The sequence below is a fragment of the Stylophora pistillata genome, chromosome 2, assembly GCF_964205215.1.
Source record: "Stylophora pistillata chromosome 2, jaStyPist1.2, whole genome shotgun sequence".
In the NCBI taxonomy this organism is placed as follows: domain Eukaryota; kingdom Metazoa; phylum Cnidaria; class Anthozoa; order Scleractinia; family Pocilloporidae; genus Stylophora; species Stylophora pistillata.
The window spans coordinates 35,652,984-35,679,183 of record NC_142520.1 but is presented as its reverse complement, the minus strand read 5'-3'; the positions used below and the strand labels follow the sequence as shown (position 1 = coordinate 35,679,183).

The 26,200-nt window shown below is 38.0% G+C and overlaps 2 protein-coding genes and 1 long non-coding RNA gene across 6 annotated transcripts in view; all 3 read left to right on the top strand.

The window, feature by feature from the left end:
- The first annotated feature begins 795 nt into the window (after positions 1–795).
- Positions 796–9,245, top strand: LOC111338548 (uncharacterized). 4 transcript variants are annotated; one of them, XM_088750814.1, is made up of 3 exons: positions 796–875; positions 4,065–4,192; positions 6,786–9,245. In XM_088750814.1, the coding sequence occupies exons 2-3, from the start codon at positions 4,084–4,086 to the stop codon at positions 8,195–8,197; spliced, it is 1,521 nt and encodes a 506-aa protein (XP_088606940.1). In that variant the 5' UTR covers positions 796–875; positions 4,065–4,083; the 3' UTR covers positions 8,198–9,245. The 4 variants fall into 4 exon arrangements, with proteins under 4 accessions (XP_088606940.1, XP_088606939.1, XP_088606938.1 ...); XM_088750813.1 differs by lacking the exon at positions 796–875 and adding an exon at positions 1,882–2,896; XM_088750812.1 differs by lacking the exon at positions 796–875 and adding an exon at positions 1,882–3,801.
- Positions 9,246–9,524: 279 nt separating this feature from the next.
- Positions 9,525–10,818, top strand: LOC148739286 (uncharacterized). Its single transcript, XR_015997030.1, has 2 exons — positions 9,525–10,082; positions 10,216–10,818. It is a non-coding gene; the product is annotated as an uncharacterized LOC148739286 (long non-coding RNA).
- A 770-nt stretch (positions 10,819–11,588) lies between these two features.
- Positions 11,589–26,200, top strand: part of LOC111338559 (serine/threonine-protein kinase ATR) — a 60,744-nt gene continuing 46,132 nt past the window's right edge. The window contains exons 1-17 of the mRNA XM_088748785.1: positions 11,589–11,765; positions 12,273–12,364; positions 14,396–14,584; positions 14,899–15,002; positions 16,369–16,435; positions 17,673–17,779; positions 18,039–18,115; positions 19,195–19,309; positions 20,141–20,283; positions 20,856–21,075; positions 21,463–21,597; positions 21,845–21,916; positions 22,713–22,762; positions 23,406–23,577; positions 23,796–23,916; positions 24,357–24,778; positions 25,889–26,177. Coding sequence (XP_088604911.1) covers positions 11,686–11,765; positions 12,273–12,364; positions 14,396–14,584; positions 14,899–15,002; positions 16,369–16,435; positions 17,673–17,779; positions 18,039–18,115; positions 19,195–19,309; positions 20,141–20,283; positions 20,856–21,075; positions 21,463–21,597; positions 21,845–21,916; positions 22,713–22,762; positions 23,406–23,577; positions 23,796–23,916; positions 24,357–24,778; positions 25,889–26,177 — 2,455 coding nt within the window. The 5' untranslated portion in view covers positions 11,589–11,685. The remainder of the gene's footprint in view (positions 11,766–12,272; positions 12,365–14,395; positions 14,585–14,898; positions 15,003–16,368; positions 16,436–17,672; positions 17,780–18,038; positions 18,116–19,194; positions 19,310–20,140; positions 20,284–20,855; positions 21,076–21,462; positions 21,598–21,844; positions 21,917–22,712; positions 22,763–23,405; positions 23,578–23,795; positions 23,917–24,356; positions 24,779–25,888; positions 26,178–26,200) is intronic.

The window sequence follows — 26,200 nt, the reverse complement described above, 5'->3', positions numbered from 1 at the left end:
GGCGCTCTGGTTTAAATACTTTGGACAGTATATTTTTGAAAAATAAAGGTTTCCATAGCGATATGTTTCCCCATGTGCTATTGTTTTCACAGCCTTTTATCGTGCGTAGTTTCTTTACAAAACAGGCGTTTGCTAATCATTATTGAAGCAACGTCTAGAAATTGAATATCATATTGAAAGACCAATTTGACAGTGAGTCTCTTGACTTTAAAGGGGTTTTTTCCAAAGAGGTAAGAATGTTCGTTATCTTTGATTGATCTTCCCTCCAAGATACCCCTTTAAAAAAAAAAAAAGATGTATCACATTTGTAAAAAACATTCAAGGTGAGCCAAGAAAAGAAATTCATACTCAATGTGGTAGGCGGCATAATATTTCTGTTTGGCTTGTACGTCTTTGAATGAATGAATGGATAGAGACGCGATCGAACTTAGACGTTTTGATTTTCTTTGCCAATTTATCATAGACTAAAACTTCAGTTTTTTTGGTAGATCACTGAGGTGAAAAGAGGCCCAAAAATCGTACCGCACGTATCAAATTAGTTACACTTCTTTCAGATCACACCTGCTCCGTAAACACTCCCTTGTATCACTAAATAGCTATTTTGCGTGCCCCGCTTAAAAGTATTGCCCTCTCATAACTTGAGTGAGATGATAAAAATCGGATACTGAAAAATAGGGGGACAAGGTAGCATAAGGCTCGCGATATTTTCTGATTACCAGCGAAGCTTATCGAACTTTTGACTAATAGAAAGGTTATTATGTAACCTGGAGCATATGCAAACTAAAATTTTGGTCTCTCTTTGCTCTGTCAGAATAGTACTTTAGACTAACTGAGGGCGTCATAAGAGGAATCGAATCGACACGAAATTTCATTTGGTAAGCCCTATATAAGTTCAAAAGTCAACATACGAATCATTAAACGCAATTTTCAACTTTAGAAATATTTCGTTACTTTTTCTTGGGGAGATTATTTCATTTTCGGTAGGGGGTTTTATTCACTTACAAAAAGCCAGCTTTTTAACAGAGCTTTTTATTTGTTTACATAGAAGGGCTTAAAACTGCATTATACTTCAGTGATACCATTATTGTTGCAATCGCATCTCGAACAGATGGAATACTTTGTAACTGAAAGACCACTGGTGATCAAGGTTTTGATAGCTTTTGTTGGTGGCACTGACACGTGCAATCAGAGTAGCTATCATTGTGTCACGGCCGAGTAATTATAATTTAACTGTAGATTTGACAGAAAAAATTAAAAGTTTGCGCTATTTTCAATTTGTGATAAAATCTGACCCTCTTTGAATCAAATAATGTAGTATTACAAGTTTTGTCTTCACGGCGTCGATAGCGCATGATTTTGTCGCATCAAAATGCTTTCTAGGAATGTTAAAGCACACCAGCTGGCTATAGAATTGAGACAAATTTGAAAAGGCAAGAAAAATATCCGGCCCGAGTCTTCAGTGAATTTATTCAGCGGCTAGTTACTAGGCGATCATTTAAGTGGCTGATGATGTATTTTACTTCGAAAAGAAACCTTTCTTCTGCTGCTGCGATCTCCATCCTTTGACAACAAGGCCAACAAAAGAGAAAAGAAACAAAAAATAAAAAAAGAAGTAAAACATCCGCGATGCATCGACCACTGAGTAATGCGGAACATGACGCAGTATTGAAAAAAATATTTATGATTCCTTTCATTTTTTTTCTGTAGTTTTTAATAAAATGTTTTGTTTTTAATAAAAAATATTTATTATTCCTTTCATTTTTTTTCTGTAGTTTTTAATAAAATGTATTGATATTAATAACAACAAAAATTCTTGGGTTAACATTACAAACCATGTTTAAAAATTATTTCATATTTATAGGAATTTGATATCGATTTTATTAAACTGAGCAAATAACGTACTGGAAATTCTATCCTTAATTTGACGACGGTGTCGGCTTGCTTGCTTTCTCGCCAGCGATAAAAGCAAAATAAAGCATGAAAAATAAATTTAACGCGATTCGAAGTCGGTTTAAGTTTCGATTCGTCAATCTCCTATCCTCATACAGTGCATGATACGAACATCAAAATGCAATTTACTTGGTCAACCAAAACCAGTAAATCACTTCATGTTTGCTCTAAGCTTTCGTTTGATGGGAAAAAGCACGATACAATTAAAAGCACGTAACTGCCGCCCCGAAAAAAACCCTTCACACTCAGATAAACGGAAAGGAAGTTGAGAAGAAAAAATGCGTTCGAGAACTTTCCGCCCGGCCGCGCGCCCGCCAGTCTAGATTTCTTGCCGCTGCTAGGATCTTCAAATATAAGTAATTATATTCCAAATAAAAATTAGCTATACAAGAGAAAATTAGCTCTTTGTTCCACAATATAAAACACAAAGTGTAAAAATACTGAATTACAATGAAAGCGGTAATTCAAATTCGTAATACTGCTAAAAGCGCTATTGTATTCCTTTTCTAAATACAACTTAGAACATAAAGATATTTTTTGATCGAATCTTCTTCTTTTTTCCAATTGCCGATGACTTGAATTGAAGCGCCTATGATCAGATCCAGTCCAATATTTTATTCTAAAGAAAGATCTCCCTCACTTTTATTATAATTTACCCGGCAGTGTGAACCACGATCGTTTGAACAAGAATTTGTAAAGTTGAGCTATTGCAACTGAAAAACCTCGTTCGGCTTTTGTCGTACTGAACAATGACATCATTTAGATTTAAATTTGGCAAAAGCTGAGCAAACACCGAAGTATTTTGCATGTATTATTTGTATGTAACCAACGAGAACCAATCTGTAAACGTATACTTGATTTCCCTGTGAGACAGGCAACGCATCTTTGAACTCGTTAACATATCCGAAAAAATTATCAACGCTGCGAAGATATCTTAAGAGAGAGGGTAAGTATAGAGCATACTATTTTAAGAGTATTCCGCGTTGACACTCTTTTTAATTATCCAGGGTTAAAAACGTGAAATTAAGCTTTTTCAAAAATTTCAGCGACATCGCCTTCGAAAAAAAAAACCTCTCTTTGTTTGTAGAGACTTCGATTTCGTATGTTGCACCGATTTGACTTAATTACAGTAAATTCAAGGAGTCTTAATAAAGGATGTACCTTTATGACTTCTAAATTCAATTTTGATTTCTAGAAATCAAATACACTTAACAAGTGATCCTTTGAAGCTGTGTGAGAAAGGAAAGACTGTAGGTCGGCTTGAAGCTAATTCAAAGTTAGAGAAAGTGAGATTGCGAAGGTGAGAACGCTAAAATTTTTTCGACGTCTTGCAGAATGGGTTCTTTGCAAAGAAATCGCATGAAATGAGAGAAAAAAAAAGGAGGTCGGTTTATGCCAGTAGAATACAAAATAGCAAATTAAATAACATGCTGAAAATTCGCAAAGCGTATTTTGCAAGAAAAAGAACAGCAAAGTACCGAGTTTCATCTCCAAGTAACTGTTTCTGTAGCCACAAAAATGTTCTTTCATTAAACGAAGAGTAGTAATTATTTGCCTTTTGGTCCGATTATTGTCGTCATGAAAGAAAATCGTTAATTAAGGAAGACCGTGCTATAAGTAACATGAATTAGCGACTACTCCTGTAAATGAAAGAGGTTTCTTCATTGTCTACAAATTAAAGAAAATGTGTTTAAACCCTTCCGCCAATCGCAATGTCCTGTAAATCGCTGTTGAGTCAGCTGATGCAGATAAGTAAACACGGCTTTACTAAACTTGTATCATTCACTGCTGTAACCTTCTCAACTCCACCACAGGTCCGTGAGACAAAGAAGACGTTTGCTGGTTTTACCGGTAAATAATAGTCTAAGAGGGTTGACAAGCTACTACATTTTACAAGGGTTACTGGCTTGTATGAAAAGACAGAAAGCGCACGTGAAAAAAAATATCCGGAGACTTAGAGACAGAGAGAGAGTTCAGTTAAGGAACCGCTTCTTGTGAATATCGGCGCCCTTGTGAATATCTATGTACGTGAGGTTTCGTTTCATCCTCACGCCGAAATTAAACATGCCACGTTGATTTCGAATGTAAATAGCCTTTGCTTTGCTCTTTTGCAGTTCAAAAAGATCCGCCAAGATGCCACGATCATTTCTTGTAAAGAAAACGTCGCAGAACACCATCCAGAAGAAGAAGAATGTCGATGTTTTACACCACTCAATGGAGCCTTCCTTGCTCAGTCCTCAAGGTAAATCCAGGAAGCTATTTCTAGGTGCATAGAATTTCGTTCAACACTCAACAATTCTGGTTTCTTCTACTATATAGCTAATACTTTTTAAACACCATATGTCGGTGCGAAGATGAAAGAAAAAAAAAAAAGAAAAAAAAAAAAGAAAAAAAAAAAACCGGATAAAAATTAACCTTTAAAACCTCTGGCTTAAAATTTATGCTCAAGATGTACAAATTAACAATCAGTCCGCCTCAAGGCACATGCGCAAGCTAAGAAGAAGCTCAGAGCAGACAGCCTTCACATCTTTATACTCGAGAATGATATTTTTTGAGAGGAAAACTGTTAATTCATGGGTTCTCCCGGTCTTGCCTGAAATCCAAATCTGCTATAATTACGGATTAAAAGATCCGTGTGGAACTCGAGTGCACCACCGTGACATGTTTTAGACAAAAGAGCGCATTGTACGCATAAAAAGATCAGATGCAAGCGCGTGGATTTTTCTCTGACAAGCATGAGTTCCGACAAAAGCAATTACATGTAAAAGCGAGCGGTTTCATTTTAGGCCGGCAACTAATATTGGCATGACATACTACGAATTGATTCTGTCAGAAGAAAAAAAAAAAAAAAAACTATTTCAGAAGGCTCTGTCCTACCTTGAAACGAGATTATCTTTAAAAAATTCCATATTTTTGGTTTGGTCACAATTCTTTGGATAATGATTGCAAGCTCAAGCTCTTTCCTCAGTTTTGATCAGTATAATCGTAAAATCATACTTCAAATTACGATTTTATTCTGACGATTTAGATGTAATGTCAAAGGACTGTTTAGCAGAGTTTAAGACATTATTACCTTAATATAGAAAACGAAATTTTCGCCACTGGCCGAAAAAACAGTATGTGCGTGGTCATAAGATCAGAGAATTAATTCGTTGATCTTGGTAGTGACCGGGGTGATATCAAATGTAAGCCGATTTCTCAGTTTATCTATTAGGTTAAATAAACTTAATCAAAACCGGTAAAAAAATGACAAGCCACCTAAAGTAGGGCAACCTCTAACTGGTATTATACCTTCTCTTGGAACAACGACTGAATTTTAATTAAATTTCAAATACAAGTGTTTCCTTAGAAACAATTCGAAACCGTTTCAACGAATATTTAACAACCATTCACTGAAGTGGAGGTGAATAGCTGTTTTAGAATATACTAAAATAAGTGATCGGATAGTAAAGCTCATAGAAAAGAAAAATGATTTTAGCTCATCTATACCTGCAACGATTACTAAATGTTGATATTTGTTAATTAACGTTTTTTAGGAATATAACTTACGACATAGTTAACCCTCTTATAATCCTAGTCCTCACCAGTAATTCTCATTTAATTTCTGTCTACCGCACAATTCTTATGATTTGAAATTGGAGAATTTGGTAATGCAGAGGCGTAGCCAGGATTTTTCAAAGGGGGGGGGGGGGTAACAGAGGCTACTACATTTACACCAATGCTCTCCCGCGCGTATCAGCGGGCTCAGTCGTATTATCTCGGCATGAAGGCCCATATCAATGGCTTTTACGGCCAAGATATTGTGATGGCGTTTTTGCCACCTGAATGTTGTAGGTTGTTTGCTCTAAAGAAGACCTACCAAGGGGGGGGGGGGTCACGGGGGCACCCCCCTTTGCTACGCTCTTGTAATGTATCAACTAATAAAAAATCTCCTAATTGATGTTTTCCTTTATCATGATTCTCGTTGTTTGTCTGCCTGCTATTGCACTGATATTGTAAGGGGAAATTCTCTCTTTGTCACACATGGGAGTTAAAAAAGGGTTAAGTAAACGACCTGTGAACAATATAATCAATTACTGGAACTCCATGCTTGCTATTTCTTTCACTTCTTTCACCATTATAGAAATCCTCAGTGATGTTAGTGAGAACTTTAGTGTTTTCTAACTTTGTACAAATCATTAGGGCGGTATTTTTTTTCCCAGGAAACCTCGAATTTTTTTGGAAGGAAAAAAATAACAAAGAACGCTCTTTTCCATCGAAAAATTGTCAGGGAAAACAGAAAACCTTATTCGGAAGTGGGTTTTACATTTGTGTGTTTTCATTCACAACATGCTCCCAGATGGAGCGCCCAGCTTTTGTTACCTATTTCTTAAACACGTTGACTCCTATGAATGACCAACATCTAATTTCTCCTTACAATATCACCCCTGAATCACACAATAAGGTAACTAGTATAAAGGAAATGATCTCCCACTCGAAAAGCTCTTGACTGTTGAACAAATTCTCCTTGTCAGCACCTTAGGAATTTCTAGGGCACAGTATGGAGAATATGCATACTGATGCTAGGATGTAAATGACTCATGGCAAATTGTAGGCCCGGGTAATATCCATACGAAGTCAACTCGCCGCAGAAGAATGACGCTTTCCATTTTATTTGAAGCAATACAAGCAACACTTTTTCTTTCGAAATCCTTATCGGTTTCCCCCAAATGCAAAAACGTACAGAGGGACTAGGTTTTCCCCTCTTTTCTTTTCGATACAGTTATTTGTAGGAACCTTTGCTTCATGATAGTCCTACAGAAACAACTCATAATTTCCTTTCTTAATCTGTACAGAAGAAGCAGCCATCGAAAAGTTGCCACACATTGAAGTAAAGGCGAGCGAGATACACGACCCACACGTACTTGACATCCAAGACCCTTTCCTGAAAGATAGAGGGCTAGAATTAAATCATTTTCAAAAGCCCTTAAATCTTGAGTTCCACCAATCAAAGGAGAGAATCCTCACAGCAAATCAGAGCGCTTTTCAGTACCTCTACGCACCAATAAAGGTCGATCTTGGCTCCAGTGATATAAACTTTCACTGTGGAATCGTTGATGACGTACGAGGGTCGAAGTTAAACAGCACTTTAAGAATCAAACAAGAAGTCACAAATGATGAAGATGATTCACAAGATGTAAAAGTGGAAAGAAACGGCTGGGAAGGTCATGCTACTGAAAGCAGTGCACGAGAATTTTTTAACGAACAATCGGTGCGCCATCAATCAGATTTGGAGAACAGCGTCCCACAAAACGACTCTGTCCTCAGTGTCTACCTCGAAGAGAATTTGGACGGAAAGTTCGAACTTTCTTCGTTTCTTGAAGTCAGCGACCTCGGTAGATTTTTGAAACAAGAGAGGGCGGCAGTAGGTCTTCCTGAGTATTCTACCTTCCTCCCGTCAAGTTCAGAAGAAGATTTGAAGCAGTGTCCTCAGAATGGCGAAACCGCAAAAAAGGTAGAGACGAATTTGCAACCAAAACCTACCAAGCCAAATGGTTCCGCAAGCAAGAAGTACCGTTACACTTGTGATGTATGCGACAAATCTTTTAGCCGCTCGAACACCTTAACGACTCACAAACGTATCCACACTGGAGACAAACCGTTTATCTGCGAGCAGTGTGGCCGCGCCTTCAGACAGCCAGGAAACCTGACACGCCACCGACTGACGCACACCACCGTGAAACCGTACGTGTGCCTGCAGTGCAACAAGGCTTTCAACCGTGCGTCTAATTTGCATACGCACATGCGCACACATACTAATTACAAGCCATTTGTGTGCGACTTCTGCGGAAAAGGATTCCACCAGAAAATTGACATGAAGATCCATCGCTACACTCACACGGGAGAGAAGCCCCACAAATGTGACAAGTGTGGGCGAGGCTTCAAGCAGTTGACACATTTGACGTACCATCTGAGAACCCATTCCGAGATGCGCATGTACCAGTGCGAGTACTGTGGAAAGGGCTTTAACCAGAAGGGAAACTTGCAGGCTCATATCTATGGCCATACAGGTGAACGACCTTTCAAATGTCAGATCTGTGGGAAAGGATTCACACTGGCTTCCACTTTGAACACGCACAAGAGAACACACGCTCCTAAGAAACCTTTCCAATGCCAGTTTTGCAGTAAAGCATTTTATCAAAAGAATGCCCTCAAGACGCACTATATTGCATCGCATCCATATGCCAACGGAGTGAGCCTTCTTTAAAATAGAGTTTTAGAAACTCGAACCACTGACGATTGCAACATAAACTGTTACAATTATGTTTAGGTAATAACAAAACGTTAAGATATCTTCAAGTAACCATGAAGGAGCAGTTTAGATATAAAACTAGACTAATTTTAAGTTCAAGATTATTCCAGAGCAAGCCGATGATTTCTACAACAGGAGCAGTCATGGCACCAGACTCGGTCACGAGTCTGACTTAGATTTGCGATATGCATAGAGTTAGAACGCCTCAGTGGATAAGTAATTGAAACAGTATTACGTGAGATTTAGTAAAGGTGAAGTCATGTTAGTCTGTTGTAGACAAATTAAAGTAAAAGTATAATTATTCCTCAACTAATCCGCAAGAGTGACTGGCCTCTAATTTCACTTTGTATCACCACCCTTTGATCAACTATAAAGCGGCCACGAGAATAAAAGAAATGATCAATGATTTTAGAAACTCCTGATGGTCAAACTAATTCACCTTGTCAGTATCGGAGGTAATGTAAATAGAACGCTGTGGAGAATATGAATATTTATGTTAGGCTGTAGGGTTTAAAGGGTTTCGTGATGTATACTTGAGGGAACACGTTTTGCACAATGATCATTTTTTATGACATCGAAGCAATTTTTAACTTGAGATGATTTAAGAGAGTGCTGGCCATCGGACAAATGAATATATCTTATTGAACATTTTGTTGTGTAGTATCGCTGGGTTATTTTTACGAGTTGTGCCGTATTTTGACGAGCCTGTAGGGCGAGTCAAAATACAAACAACAAGTAAAAGTACTCAGCGATACCACGCAACAAAATGGTTAATAAGGGATTTTTTTATCCAATTCACCAAATTGTTGCGGGCGAATGTCTAACCGGTTCTCTGGAGTAGAAATACTGCGACATATTTGTATTCGTTTTGGTAGTCATTAATTTTGTACTCTATGAAGCACAGTTGGATAATAAAGCAAATTAGTTTAGGTAATTTAACACCCTTTCACGCATCATAAATCATATACACAAGAAATAATGAAAATAAAATATTTGAATAGTCCACCAGTTTCACTTTTTTAGTTATATCGAGTACCCGGGCCAAGTTTTGTAATTACGTTAATTGTTAGAGAAATTTCAGTTTATTGAAAAATTTGGCGTCCTAGTTTATATCACTGAAACCTTTATTTTGACATTTTCAGCGAGCGTTTTAGCTACTATAATGCAAAACGTTTTGGAAACGTTTCAAGTTTACTTGAATGACTACTGTATTTCGTTTGTCTGCAATCTGCAACAGGTAGATTGCGGGTGTCATTATATTTATTTGTCGAAGAAGCCCGCATTCGTAACAAATTCTAAGAGGTAGCTGTACATCTATCTATAAAAATCCGAGAAAACTAATTTGCTCGGAAGAACGGAAGCTTGTGGTGTTTGCTTCAAGTGTTACCAGCGTGCAGAGCAATCGATATTTCATGCCGAGACAAAAAGATCGCAGTCAGGAAAGGGTCCACGTTGAACATGACTGGGAAGACGAGGAAGAAATGAAGAACAGGGCGCAAAGGGGTGAACTGTCTGTGGACTTCCTCATTTGCTGTTTCTTTTGGTGCTCCTGTATTTGGTGGGCCTAGAAACTATAAGAAACAAACAAACGGTGGATGACAAAAAATCGTCATCCACGATTTCACAATGCAACTTTTGGTGAACGCCTTGGGGATAAAGAGACTCATGAATACTACAAGCACATTGTCAACGTCTCGTTGAATTTTCAACGGTGTTAATTCTTTGATGTAATCTAGTTGAGAGAGTTAGAACGGAAAATTATGGTAATTTTTTTATTTCGCTACCAGCCTTTAGGTCGTTTTTGCAATATTGTAAAAACTGAGATACTTTTGTTTCTCAGGTAAGAAGAAGTGTTTTGTATTCCTACTTGGTGAAATTTATTCAAAATTACTGATACAATTGTTGCTCTGAGGTTTCATAGCCAGAGAATCAAACTTGTTTGGATAAAAAGTAACAACATTCTCTTTCATCAGATGGTCTAGGTGAAAGAACATAACTTCATGCTGAAGATATCGAATGTTTCACGCAAAAAATGCCAGCAGATAAGTAATAACACAATCCTGTTTGTTATTTTAATAACTATTCTTATCAACCTCTTTCCCAGGGCCTTTTCCCTTAGTTGGGGGGGGAGTCGGGGGTGGGGCGGGAAAAGGCATTTACCCGCCCCACCCCCAGCTAAGGGAAAAGGCCCTGGGAACGAGGTTGTATTCTTATAACTATTATATAGTTACAAGAAGCTCCTTTAACCGCAATGCTTTGGAAATGTACACCAAAATAAGAGACTGAGATGAATTTTTAACATTTGATTGGAGATTTTAGAGTAAAAGTAACGAATAAATACATTCTAATCACAGATTTTTGACATAACAATTATTTATTCGTGTAGTCTGATAATCTAGATGGGTGCGGTCTTGAGAAGGATTGTTGTCGGTAGTGGACTGACGTTTCGACAACGTCAGTGGAAGTGACTCTCAGTGTAAAAACAAAAACAAAAAAACAAAAACAAAAACAAAAAACAAACAAAAAACAAACAGAAATCAAACAATTAGAAAATAGATAAAAAAATAAGTCATAGAGCGCACGTACACTTATACACTCATTTGCTCCTTGTTTCACGAAGCTAAAACAAAATAAAACAAAATACAACTAAAGAAGGTATCCTTAGGATGAAATTGTTTATCAGAGGGAAACCCTTCTTTAGTCAAAATAATGAAAAGCGATTGATCCTCGCGATTTGATCAGAAAGAGACGCCTTTTGGGTTACGAGAGTTAAGAGTTAACTCGTAAGACGGTATAATTCTGCGCAGAAGCTTTTGACCTAGACTTCAAGGTCATAAGCTTCTGTTCTAGGTTATCTGATAGAATGATGTTCTTGGCCGAGCGGTAAGTTCCTTTGTCTCAGTGTTTGATCTTGACTGCAACTTTGTCCTGGTTTTTTCATCTTAAAGGGTACAAAGACATGGAATCCTTACTAGTGTAGTCCCTTACATCCTACTGACCTTAACTTCCCGGTTTCGTTCCTTCCTTGGTACTTAAGCCAAGCAGGCATATGTAATCTAACGGATATAACGGGTAATTTTTTCCGTTAGTCGTTTGTCAACGACAGACTGAAATTTCTACATATGTCGACAGCTTTCTCTCTATTCAAAGCCTTTCGTTTAATTTTACGCATAGACGTTTTATGTATTTGGAATTTTTTTATCCCAAGAATGCTGCGTTGAAGTAAAACTTATTTGAGCGACAATTCTCATACCTCAAACGCATTTTGCACGCTAAGCAGTCCTACATTTCCTAAATATAATCTGGGAGAGTAGACCGAGTCTTACCCAGTGCTAATGCGGTATTTTGCAATATGGCGGGAGAATCGTAATACATTTGTTTGTAGCAAATTGCTTCTTAAAATTGAATAGCCAGGAGAAATAAAGAAGATCCACGACCTAGGGATGGCGAATACTTCTAGTTCCATGAGCGAGAAACTCGCGCCCATAATGGCGACGTTAATCGCAAGTCGAAATCCCGAAAGGTACGTAAGAATCAGGCTTTTTAATTTAGCATGCTGATTTGGCCAGTTACCTAACATCGGTGTCCAATTTTTCCACACTGATGTCTCTGAATTCCCTATGGTAGACAAGGAGGATTTGTATAAAAATCATAAGGTTTTCAGTTGGAGATCGTTTCCATTTTACTCACTACCTTTACATTAAGAGACATGAAAATCCAGACACTCTAGGGAGCTTATTTAAAGAGTACAGAACGTGATTTGATAGAGGATTTCGTTTGATTGGAAGCTGACTGTCGAAAGTGCAGACCCTGGAAAGAAGGTGTGGAAAAAAGAGGGTGATACTCGACTTTAATCCGTTACGGTTTAAATTGAAAATATATGTACAGGCTTTATGATGGTCTTTGTACATTTTAATACAGTAACTGCAATGTGGCAAATTAATGTTGTTCTATGTATTTCTCTATTTTAAAGAAATGAAGTTAACATTTTTGCTGTCTCAGCTGATTTTTTTAATCCCATTTTATCCAGTCTTAGTACCCAAGAACACTACACTTCAGCAAACCAAATGAAGAAACTCTTGTGTGAGTTTGTGAATAGCATATTGACTGATCTTGATGCTGGTATGTACTGTTTATATTTTTTACTGTTTATATTTTGTTATGAGAGTAAACTTTTGCATTTTGATTACTTTAAGATCTGCACAGTGTATGATCAAATGCTGTCATAAACCTAGCCCACTGCAATTTTTTTGAAAGATATAATTAACTCTGTCATTTGAATCCTAAAAGGATGCAATACCTTGAGACTATTTGGCAATATTCCCCAGACCCCTCTAGTTCCATGCATGTACTTCAGAGTCACGGTAGTGTTAAATGCATGGAAGTAGTTATAAAATACAGTGTGTGTAAACATTTTTATAATCAAGGTGAGATACCTTTGGCTGACATAAACATGTTAACAGGGCTCAACTCACTAGCCAAGTGGCTAGTGACATCTTAGATGTTACAACAATTTCAGTTTGTTTACTAGCCAAACTGGCCAGCAGAAATTGAAAACCGCTATCCAAAACTGAATTTCTTGTAGACTGTGGCTCAAAGTTGGCTACCATTAGTGTCGAACCCTGTTTAAGAGATGTGATTGGCCAGGGGTGTGCAGGGGCCTGTTTCTCGAAAGTCCCGGTAACTAACTTAACGGGCCTGAAGCCAATTGTTTTACAATCAACATTTAAAGGATAGGGTAGCAGGTTCTGATTCCCAAACCAGTCCTTTTTGTTACTTTAACTGATAGTTTTATTGTATCATTTTCAAAACTTATGAAATCCCCATCTTGAATGAAAACAGAACAGCTTTACGGGCTCGTTAAGTTACTGGGACTTTCAAGAAATAGGCCCCAGGTCATAAAAGATGTTTAACCCTCAAAATTCCTCTCTCCCCATAGGGGTGCAATAATTAACAATTATTCCACGAGCGCGCGTTGGATATGAGATGATAGACAGCCAACGAGGCGCGTAGCGCCAAGTTGGCTGTAAACATCTCATATCCAACAAATGCGAGTGGAATAATTGTTTTATTAAAAACGCTGCATTAAATTATTAAATTTTATTAAATTTTTAGCTCTCTTAATTTTAAGCTGACACGTACGCTTACCATATTTGTAGATTATGGTATATTGGCTCATATACCATAATGGCTAAGCCAATAAAAAGTCTTGAATTGCATTATCCAATGATCTAGTTTTTAATAATACCTTTTATTACACGACTCGGGCAGTCAGAGGGCCAATAAATAAAATCAACCAATCATAATGCTCTATTGCCGGTCAATATTCTCTCAGTATTGGACCGAGCACTGTCCTGAATGGTCCCGAATGATGCTGCACTTGTGTCCCTTTGAACTTCAGTCGTATAATAAATCTCTTATTAACCAAGCTTGCTCGGGACCGTACTGGAAGAATATTGGCCCTCAGTCTTTTTTGTACAGACCTCGCTGCGCTTGGTCCGTACTATCAAGACCTTGGGCCAATATTCTCCCAGTACGGCCCTCGTGCTTGGTTAATAAGATATATTAACCCTCTGCACCCTCTATCAGCATGCATATTCTCTATACTTTTTTCTATACATTTCCTAAGGTGCTGCCAAGGAGAATTTGTTTAACAATCAAAGTCTTATTCCCATGATCTTAATGAGTGATTTCGCAGATTTACTATATCGAGAATTTAGATGCTGGTCACTCAAAGAGTTTAGGGATTAACCTGACTTAGTATCTTATCTCCCACCTTCTAGATGGAGAAGACAATATTTATAGATAGTACAGTGGAACCTCGATTTAACAAACCTCTATAATTATAATGAAGTCCTCAGTATAACGAACATTAAACTTCAGTTTCAGCCTGGCTAAAGTTACAGCAAAATGAATGCCACAGAACCTTGATAAAATGAACCCTTGATATAATGAACCAGTTTCCCCAGTCCCTTAGCACCTCGTTAAATTGAGGTTCCACTGTAGTTTTATACCCTAGAGACTGGAATGGGTTACAGTGTTTGACTGCCATAGTTTAATTCATTCTATGTACCTTAATTTACTCTTGTTTTGACCAGGACTTCTTTTATTAGTTAAACATCTATAAATTTTTTGTGGTTGATGAATTTATAGTTGCTGTCCAGTTATCACGAAAGACAGGAGGAACACCTCATTCTGAGATCTTTTGGCAATTCTTGCATCACTGCCTGGATGCATTCCCAGAATGCTTTGTAAGTTTAGAACCCCAGAATACAAATGATGGAATACCTGCCACTGGAACATCCAATTTACAGGGTAACAAGATCTGCAAATCAGGAAAAGGTAAACTTAAAGATCTGATTATGTAATATTTTAATTGATATCATTCTTTCACTCTACAAGTACTGTACAAACCCCAGTTGGACAAAAACTGTACTTTTCATCAACATGAACTCTGAGCCAAACTTACAATTTCTTTTCTTGCTGCTGTTGGAAAATGAGAGAAGATGAATTTGTGAGAGGGCGGTGTTATCATGACTTTTTGGACAGGTAGCCCTGTGCTAATATGGGCAAGTCTCTTGATACTGATTCCTTAAAAAGAAGTGAGAATTTCAAGAGTTTAGATAATGTTACTGACCCAAATCTTCATCTGACAGTTTTCACATCATGGATCCTTTCAAGAATTCTTTGTGTTCTTGCTGAGCCAGATTGTTCTCAGTTGCATGACAAGTCTGTCTCTGCCATTCTGTCATTGATGCAGGTGAGTATATTAAATATTTGTCTGGTACATATACATAATTTATCTTATTAACTAACCGCGAGGGCCGTACTCGGAGGATATCGGCCCGAGGTCTTGACAGTACGGACCGAGTGCAGTGAGGTCCATACAAAAAAGACCGAGGGCCGATATTGTTCCAGTAGGGTCCCGAGCAAGCTTGGTTAAGAAGAGATTTATTATATGACTTAAGTTCAAAGGGACACAAGTGCGGTATCATTCGGGACCATTTGGGACAGTGCCCGGTCCAATACTGAGAGAATATTGACCGGCAATAGAGCATTTTGATTGGTCGATTTTAGTTATTGGCCCTCTGACTGCCCGAGTCGTGTAATAAATTAAATATTTGTCTGGTACATATAGACACATTCTGTACACTGGTGCTTTTCTATTGAGCCACAAACAACTCAGTGGTGAGCTACGTGGAGGTATTACATTTGTCTATTTGCTCAAATCAGGCTTGCTAATCTTGGCAGTGTTCAGGACAAATGACACACATTAACATAGTCGTGGCTTAACTGACCATAGAGTTCACTGAAGCTCAGAAGTAGAACATCAAAGTGCAGAATCCAAAGTTCTGGGGTTTGAATCCTTCTATGGAGACTCTGTATTTTCTTTGTCTAGCACTTGTGATAAGCAAAATACTAATAAAATCTCTTTATTCCACCAACATGCACAAAATTTACCATTCTCCTCTTACTCTATTTAGCCCTTGACACCGTAAAATCAGTATGCATTTTGCCATACTCTCCATACTGCCCACTATATTTTTCTTAGGATTTGACAAGGAGAGTTTGTTGAACAACCGAGAGATTCTTTAGTCGTTGATCATTTAACAATTACTTGATCAGGTTGAGCGTGATTGCAATAATCATCAAGGCCAAAATTTGTGCTATCTGCTGGAGCCAAAGGCTGAGGCTGATAACACAAACTGAGCCCTTGATAATTATCGCTATCATGCAAAAACCAAATCCAATAATTGTTTTATTATGCATATTCCTGAGCTTCACTTGTAAAGACAAGAGCGCGTAAAACTATATCTGTAGGTATGATGTCACTTCTATACAGTCATATGTAAAATCTATTGTTTAATGTAGGTATGACGTAAGAGAATGTATAATAATAATAATTCTTGTGACCTTAAGGAGTGATTCAGGTGTGATATTTTTAGGGGAAATTAGATGCTAATTAATCACTTAAAGGTTTAAAGATGTGTTTTAACTGTTGCTTATGTAGCTTTCAAAGACGGGTTATATGACCAGTGCAGCATTGGTTTTTGCATTTACCTTCATTGAGTGTAACATACTCTTAGTACAATGTACATGTGCACCTTTATTTGTCTCCAAAACAGCTCCTTAAAGGAAAAGACGTAGTATATTACAGCACATGTCTCAAAGAATTTGTTTCACTCTTGGAGGGTAAGTCTTGAAAAAGTAAAATGATGAGCAACTAATGTCCAACTGCACTCACTGTGTAGCCAGTGTCATGACATAATGACATTAGGCCAACTTTTCAACTGTGACTTGTGGTGGCTCCGACTGTTGGTCACCTAGGCTACCGGTTAACCCTGCACCCCTCACTGATTTAAGTGGTCAACTATCCATCCTATTGTATGTGGCGATTCTCGCAGTAACGAACCCTTCTTATGTGGTAGTGGAAGGAAGGCCTGAAAAAAATTCAGGCCTATACGGGATTTGAACCCATGACCTCTGCGATACTGGTTCAGTGCTCTACTAACTGAACTAACAAGCCAACTGGGAGCTGGTCATTATGTTGGTTCATATTTTTATTCGTATTTTTTTAAGGCCTTATTTCCACTACTATGTAAGTTAAGGGTTCATTACTGCAAGGATTGCATTCATAAATTTCATGAAACTGCAGTACACAAATGTGATTTTCATATACTCAAAGTCATTTATCCATCCTATTGTTTGACTATTGATCAACATACAGCTAAAAAATTGTCAATTCTTGGTTTTCATGTGGTGTCATTCATAATTAAAAAATAAAGAATGGTCATTCCTTTTGAGATTTTAGTTAGACTAGCCATTAGAACAGCTGAAGACATAAGCAATATTAAAATGGTAGTTGAGAATGCTGTTTTAGCAAAACTCAATGACATATGATTTTTATGGCTGATAGTTTCGAAAGAAACTGTTTAGGGCTGCGTCGGTGGGAGTAACGAAATAATTTGGATATATCAATGAATTCGCTCCAATGAAGGGCTAACATTCGCTCCGACGAAGGGCTAACATTGGCTCCGACAAAGGGCTAACATTCGCTCCGACGAAGGGCTAATGCTCGAAACGTCAGCTTTTGGAATCGTTACGGTGGCCAATTTACTACTTCAACTTTGTTGATACATCCAAATTATTATGATTTTTATGGTTTGGGCCACCATATTGGTGCCCCTTAGAGGAACACAAACATGGTGTCTCCACACAAAGCCTTTTAAATTTGAATAAAACATTTCTTCAAATATCTCCTGCCCAAACTATCATACAGACCTGATTCTTTGAGGGGCTATTTAAATAATCTTCTTCTTTTATTTCTTTTATTCTTGACTTTATTTTTGGAATGGTTTTGATGATAGTGTGACCAGTGAAAACTGGCTCTAACTTGATCAGTGTTTTCTATCATTTTATCAATTTTCAGACCTAGTAAAGATTGATGAGAAATTGTTTTCATCTGGCACCTGTCCTGTAGATGCTTTGCCTCTCTTTCTTGGCCATTTTCAGTATACAGAAAACCTTGATCAAGAGGTATGGATATTGTAAAATTTTGAGATGTCCATCCCTTGTTTCAAAGATCAAGAATGAAACTGGTGGTGACATCCTCACAGAGAGTAGTAATAAAAGGTTGCTAAATCTCAAACTAACCAGGGTACTTCCACTGCCACCTACATTGTACACTGACAATAATTGATAGTGACAGACCATGAGCATTTAAGCTGGGTTTTGATATTATATCCATATAACTGTATAATATTTCACATTTTCAAATAAGTTTATCTTTTTATAGGAGGAGCTCAACATGGTAAAGAAGTTCATCTGTATCAAGCATGCAGAGGACTGCTATACTTTACAAGAAGGAACATGGTTTGTTTTTCATTGCATATGGTAGTATGTACACAGCTGTACTTATAGTTTCGACCTAATACAGTATGACTGTACAGTTCAATAAAGTACAGTACGAGTGTACTTCTAAAGCAGGGGTTTGAAAATGTTTTGAAGAAGGTGGCTGAGTCTGGAAAAGTAGGCGGCTGTGATAACACCAAGATTGTTTGTCAGGAGCATACTGCTATGACCAGAGTAGCCGGTGACATACAATCAAGTAGCCAGCCGAACTCAGGCAGTGGCTAGCTTGTTTTGAAACCACTGCTAAAGTAGGGTGAAATTATGGGATTAGAGCTGAAAGAAAGAATGTCACAGGGCCTCCTAGAAAGAGGCTACATGTAAACAGCCACTAATTTTTACTCTTTAACTCCCAAGATCTGATTATAAATTCTCCCCCCCCCCTGCCTTGCTGCTTCACATTTGCCTGTGAATTAATGACAAGAATTTGGTGTCAGATTAAGAATACAACTTCTGCCTAACACAGTAAGTTTGAGTATTCTCATTACCTGTTTGCTGGATAATGTATGGATATTATAGGGAGAAGTTACATGTTAATCACTTCTGGAAGTTTAACAGTTAATTTAATTAAATTTATTCCATTTTCACTGCATTATTGCAGTGGGGAAGGACTAGAAGGGAACATACAAACCATTCGAGCTACTCCACCTTCCCACCCATCCCACCCCAGGGGAAGACATCCATCACACAGTAATCTTGTGTGTGGGAAATTAATGTTTCCTACCCCTAACCCTGCAGGAGATGGGACCTCCATTTATTCGTCCCAATCCAAGAAGACTAGATTATCTAACCATTTGTTGATATTATAGAAAGGTAGCAAATTCTTCTCAATTATTTTAAGACCTTGAGCGTTGGTCTGGCCGGGACTCGAACCCTCGACCTCCCACACAACATTCCAGTGCGCTATCCATTGGGCTAACTGGGTGGTGGTTAAAACACTTATTGAATGAGTAGTGCATAAGTTAATTTATTCATTCTTTGAGGACATTATTTTAATTACTAGTAAAACTAAAAGAGGGGTATTTATTTCTTAATTCTTTTAGTAAAATTATCAGCCATTTGGTTAGTGATGTGTACCAGTTTAATCACAGCAGTGTGACAAGTTTATGGACAATCTGCTGCCACCTTCTTCAGACTGGTCTACTTCACATTAAGCAGGTTTGTTCCCATGAGTCATAATATAAAATTGAATTTGTTTTTTGAGTCTACCCTGTCCAGGTGGCCAATTTGTACATGGTGTTAATGGACTACTACAGGCTTTAAAGACTATCAAACCTTGATAGGTCAAAGTTTGTTTTTCTTTTCTTAATTCACAACAGCGCAGAATACATGTAGTTACAATAATTATTTGTCATCACTTGCGCATAAACTCTTATGTCACATGTATTACCTATCATACATCACCTAACTGTTTCACTCTCAAGATCTCTTGAGTAATTCTCCGTACTGTCTGCTGTACAATTCTTAAGATGTTAGTTTGGAGAATTTGGTATTGGATCAACTGATGATCCCCTTATTTATATTTTTCTTGATTCTCATTATTTGTCTGCTTGATACTGTATTTATGTTGTCTGGAGAAATTCTGTCTTGGTCAGTTATGGGAGCATAATGTGTAAAGGGTTAAAATACCTTACTTACAGTAATAATCTGCTTACAATGAATTTCCACAATTACTACATACCTACAATGGGAACATAAATTGATACTAAATTGAATTAATTGAATTAACTTCAATTTCAAAACTTCAAAAAATCCAACATTGCTTACATTACTAAAAACTTTAAGTTTGTTATTTTAACTGCGTGAAAAAGTTTCTCAGCATCCATGCAAAATGTGTCAATAGAAAATTAATTGCCCAGCATCCATTAAAAAATGTGATCAAATGTTGATTGAGTTCTATTGTTCCATTACTCGGCTGTTTGATAGTGTTCGATAGGGTCTTAGGTATTTCATGTAATGCTTAAGTACCAGTTGTTCTTTTTCATTCAGGTAGCAGTAAGTGTAATGACAGCCCTGCTCCCTTGGAGTGGACTTCCCACTGTACCTCTTCTGGACAAGTTCGTCAAATGCCTTTGCTCTTTACTAGAGCTTTTGGTATCTGATGTTGCCTCTAAAATCCCAGTTAATGGGAGGTAAAATATGCATTCCATGTTTTCCTGAGTATCAATGAAGTTACGTGCATACATGTAGATAGTTTGTACCTTGTAATAAAAGAATGATTGTTGAAGCCTACTTATTATTATCTTAAACCCTTATGCTATGTTTCTAGGGATGTAGGTTCACAATTTGAACTGTAGACCATTGATATCTAAATATAATCATAATTATTAGGACTTTTTTTACACGGTTCTGTTGGCTAGATTTTTATTTTTTGTCTTTGAACCACTGTCAGGGGTCAATACTCCTTGTTGCTTCATGCTACAGAAATGGGAGTTAAGCACTTGCTTGATGGGCCACTTGGCTCATAAACAGACTTTACCTTTTATTTAAGTAATGCACTGGAGTTATACGTGCGTTCACTAACGAACTGCCAAGAAAGATTGACTGGTGGTATCTATAATGCTGCTATGGAGTGCCACGCCATTTAGGAGAGGGGAAATGCCTAGTTGCTTCTTGCTGCAGAACCATTAATTTAATGTGTGAATGTTCCCTTTTACGTTTGGTATGCAAAGCTATCTCTACTTTCATCATTTAAATCTGACAGAGAAAAATGCACTACATTGGAGGTCAGTGTAGCTAAGTGCTTGGATGTCCTATCAACAAACCTTCCATCTGAGAAAGGAGAGCCTCCTCAATTGACAGGCTCAACATCAGAAAGACCTCTCTATGCATTTCCTGTGTGGCATGTTAACTACTTTCTATTGAAGCTCAGAGGTGTTTTTCGTGGAGCTGGTCTGCAGAAATTTCTGACCAAAGAGTTAAAGGTGCTGTACTCTTTTTTTTTTTTTTTCAAAATAAAAGATGCATGCGCATGCAATTAATTAGTTAAGTTTCCAAGAATGCTCAAGCACTATTTGCAACATGAGTCGAGTGATTTTTCCCTCCTGCAGAGGTCACCTGCTATTGCAATAGCTGCAACCCTTATCTAGTATGCTAACTATCTGGCCCCAGTTATTCAGAAGATGTATAGCGCTATTCACTGGAGTAGATAAATCTTTATCTCGTGGTCAGTGTAGTGTGTTTAGTTGACACTTATTAATTAATTTTGTTGAATAGTGATTTATCCATCTGGCCTTCAAACCATTGGGCCAGGGTACTTTGAGTTACTCTTGCAGCTAACTGTATAATGATTTATATGTTATTTTTGTCAGGTGGCTGTATGCCAATTCATTTCTCGTATATACAGACATGTGCCAATCAACACTAGTCTTTTAATACAACACCACGTCAGAGATGACATCAATAAGTGTCTGGTCAGATACGTTGGCACTGAACAACAGGAACAGGTAATTGCTTTTATTTGGAAAGGAGTTTTAGGGAGACATCAACAGGTTTTTACTGATAGCATTATGCAATAATTTTCTTGTATCAACCAGCTTATTTTGATGTACTCGTAGGTTTTACCAAAAAGAATTTAATTAATTTATGTTGATCTTCATATGGCTAATCCGTAAGTCCAGCGTGTGGTAACTTCTTCACAACCAAATGTTCCCATTTTGGAGAAATGTCACGAGTGTTTTTCTTTTTCTGTAGTTCTTGGTTAGGTGCTTATGTGAGGCAGTGAATGCAGAAAGGTCCAACAAAAAGGGCACCACCAGTGTCAAGGTAATTGGAAACATTCCTTGGATCTACATGCATGTACGTGTTGTTTCTACATGTCAGTCTATCCGAGACGAATTACCTAAGGTTTGAACCCATAAACTTTCTTTTAAAAGAAATTCAAGTATATGAACTGTAACACCGAAATCATTTTAACTAGTGATATGGGCATGTCATTACTATAATGTCGCGTAATGGCGTAACGCGTTGTTTTCTTCTTCATTCGTTCCTTCGTTTTTTTCCACTCATCTTAGTATCCATTGCTATCTTCAACTTTTTGCTGCGGCTGCCACCTCTATTTTTCCTGTTGTCCCAGTCGTTTACCTCAACGCCTTTTGAAATCTCATCAACCATCCCAATAGTAATTGTAATCAAAGTTTAATGTGTTTACGTGGGGCATGGTTACCCATATTGCCCGAGCCAGAGGCTCATGTATGAAACGCAAGACAACAACCCACCGATCCCACCCCAGGGGAGGACATCTATCACACAGTAATCTCGTGCGTGGGAAGTTAACGTCTCCTACCCCAACCCTGCAGGAGACGGGACCTCCATTAATATTATTCGTCCCTATCTGAGAAGACTAGAATATCTAAACCATTTCTTGATGTTATAGAAAGGCAGCATATTCTTCTCAATTATTTTAAGACCTTGAGTGTTGGTCCGGCCGGTGCTCGAACCCTCGACCTCCCGCACATCAGTCCAGCGCTCTATCCATTGAGCTAACCGGGAGGCGGTTCGTAAATAGGGAAGGAGGAGCATTTATTCCATGTAGTCAAATTTTGCTTTTTAAATATTATAGTCTGATGCCTCAGGAACAGATGGGGTCTCAGGTGAAGAAACAATAGAAAGGTTTGTGACAACGTTTTATTATCAATATCAACCTTTATTATAAAAATTATAGCTAAGGTCATCTGTGGGCAAATGGAGCTAATTCCCTGTTCTAATCGGCTACTTTAGCCTAGCCCGCTTAGGAATGCCCGCTTTGAGCCCGTCCAATAAAAAAAAAAGACATTGCGTGAAGTGGACTTATAAAGTTCGTGAGTTTTGGACAATGTCGCAGATGGAGACGCAAAAGGGGCCCAAGACATCTAAAATAAAGAAAACATAAACCATTGTCGTGGGTTTATTGCGCTACAAAAACTGTTGGCTTTCTTTCCCGGCTCTCGAATGCTTGCGAATTTTTTTTGCTATGTAATAAATCCTTTATTGACCAGGCTTGTTTGCGCGAGATGGCGGGATATTAGCCTTGGTCTTTAAAAACGTCACATAAAAACGCAATTCAGATCTCGCCAACATCTACTGAGCCATGTTGACCTCACGCTTTGTCAGTAACACATAGATGTATACTGTACGTTGTTATCGTTTTGTGATGCTACAATTATATCCTATGATTTGCAGGGCGTTCAATGACTTGAGGCATTCATGGCACGATTTCTGACTAGTAGCTATAATAAATACTTCCTGTTTAATAACTACTTTCTGTTTTGCGCAGTGAGACCAGCTCTTCAAAGAAACGAAAAATGACCACCATCTCAGAGCCTTCTTTGCCAGGCAAAAAGAGATCAAAAGACTCAAGTTCAGAAACAATTGGTAGATTACTTGAGAGAGTAAAAGCCCTTAACATGTCTATAATACGTAAGGGAGATGAAAAGTTACCCAATTTGGTAAGTGTGAAATCATTTGTCTTTTTCTTGTTGTGTGGGATTGGTTGGTGGGAGGGAGGGGGAGCTGGGGACAGAGATTTCTGATGAAAACTACAACGTATCTGCCAAACTACAACGCTGGTCTTGCATCATTTAAAGTAGATACTTAAATATTGTAGCTGTTTTAAAACAATAATTTGTCTTGACCCTAATTTGTGTTTGTATGCTTCGCTTGTCAGGACGAGTTTGCCTGTGAGCTGGAAGGCGTCAGAGTCATTCTGGAAGTGATTGTTCACCTTTGTGGTCAGCAAACAAGGAACCTCAGCGCGGAGAATCCAAGTGACTTAAGTGAAATTAAAGGTGATCTTGTGAACCATAGTATACACAAATTACGAGAGTTAACAGAAGTAGAATTCCCCTTCGAAAAAGTACTTATCTAATAAACATCTCTTGCTTTTTTAAGTATATTTTAAATTTAACGTTATGGTACCTACATCAATGTCTTCACCGAAAGATGGGAGTCAAACGAATGGGGAGAGATCAGTCATCACCATCGTTCCTTTAATCTTTTGTGCTTCTGGAACGTTTGTATTCATTGTTGTAAGTTTGAAGTTTTTTCAGCGAATCATTTATAATCCCGTGAGCTGCCGTTTCATTACTTCATTGTTCGGTCTCTTGTTTTTTACATAGTTTTCGAGGTTGTCACATAGTATGTTTTAATGTGATAACACATTTGGGGTGGATGCATTTAAGAAGTTTGGTTTCCTTTTGAATTTTAGCCGAGTTTTTCTCTTTTTCAGAGTTTTTTACAAGCTTGGATCTCGGCCACCTTTTCTCCATGTTTAAGTTATCTCTGCAATTCATTGTCCAGACTGCAGAGCTGTCATCGCAAGGCACAAGCGCATTTAACATCGCTGATTCGTCCTTTAGAAAACTTGTACAGCTCTGCGGACTATTGTACAGCATATCAGATTTAATTCACATCCCTCTAGCATTATGCCAGTTCTTTATATTTCTGGTATCTATTCCTTGGCTTTCAAAGTGTGATCCTCCATGGTTTGATCTTCCGCATGGGTTCGGTCTTTCGTTGGACGGCATGGTCAGAGTTGGGAGGTCACTCGATCCTTTGCTTGGTAAAGACAGTAGAGTTGGTTGTCTCCAATTACTGGCAGTTCTGGATGCAGCGCCAACCTGGAGAACACAAGTGTTCCTTCTAGTTCTTGTAGGTGTCATTTCTTGGAAGTTTTTGGAGCGTAAATGATAGCATTAAGTGATAACGTAAAACTATGGTACATTCATTTGTGTGAGGTTCATAAGAAAGTTTCAATTGAGTGTGCAATGTTCAAGTAGCTCCGATAGAAAGCATTAGTGTCGCTTCTCTTTGATTGGTTTGGCAGACTTGCAGCACTCTCTCGGAAAATTACAAGTTGAAATGACAGAAATTATGATTTGCCTGCTGGTTTTTATCTACATTGTTTTCAGTCTTTTACGTCTTCTCACCTTGGTCCGTCGTCGGCGCCTTTAGAACTTGGCAGTAGCTTTGTTAGGATCTACCATAATAATGGAGATTTGTGCCTTTTGAACAGATTCCCCTTACTTTTTACTCGCATTGTTTACCCTAGCGAAACTGTAATACACTGAACCTTACATTTTTTTTTAATGAAAGAAATCTCATTTGACCTGTGGATGAAAACCTAGCTCGGAAATGATCTTCGTAATTCCTTTGCTTGATTTTCATCAGCAGCTCATTTGAAATTGATTTTATTAGAAAATTGTGATCAGATTCCTCTAGGGGATAAAGGATGAGCCCTCGAAAATATACCTCCTTTCCAACGTGTAGCTTTGTAGCTCAGTTGCTAGTATGCTCAATCTAGTATTATAACATAACCAAAGTAAAGCGCGCGCTGTGGTTGGTCAATTAAGTGTCCACCATTTGCCCATGGGTGTACGCTGCTGACGTGAGCAAATGCAAAGACAAGTTTTCGCGCGCTTTTTTTCTGGTCACGTAAGATTTGTTATATTAAAGGAAACTCTTTTGCTACAGTGTATCGATGTTGTTATAAAACAAATGAACAACACCACAGTGTACTCTATTGAGTTGTGGATGTATTTGGGAGGTTTGCTAAGCACTCAAGAAACCAGAGTCGCTCTCGGCTATCGTTTTGCTCGACTCCTACGCTTCTGTCGCGCTTAGCAACCTCCCGCGTGCATCATTGTTAATCTGGGAGAGGCAGGTTTGAATCCCTTCGAAGCCTGAATCTTTTCGGACTCCTTTTTCTGCAATTGCTCAAACTGCAGTCCATCTGCATAACTGGTTATCTTTTTTACACAGAAAGATACCAATGACATGAAGATTGTGGCTCTCAAGTATTTTCCTCTGTTGCTGTCCTCTATTGGCTCCTACGCATTTCACTTGATCAATAATGTTCTTCCTGGGATGCTCTCTTGCGGTGAAGCTGTTCAAGTAGAAATTGCCAAAACTATTGGCTCACTAGCCTGTGTACTTACAGAGAATACGGTGATAAAGAAGTTGAAGAATGAATTACCTTTTCAACATTCCATCTCCAGTAGCATCGCATGTCTTTGCCCCGATTGTGATTCTATTAATCAAAACAAAGCAGGTAACAAATTAAAAATATTTTTT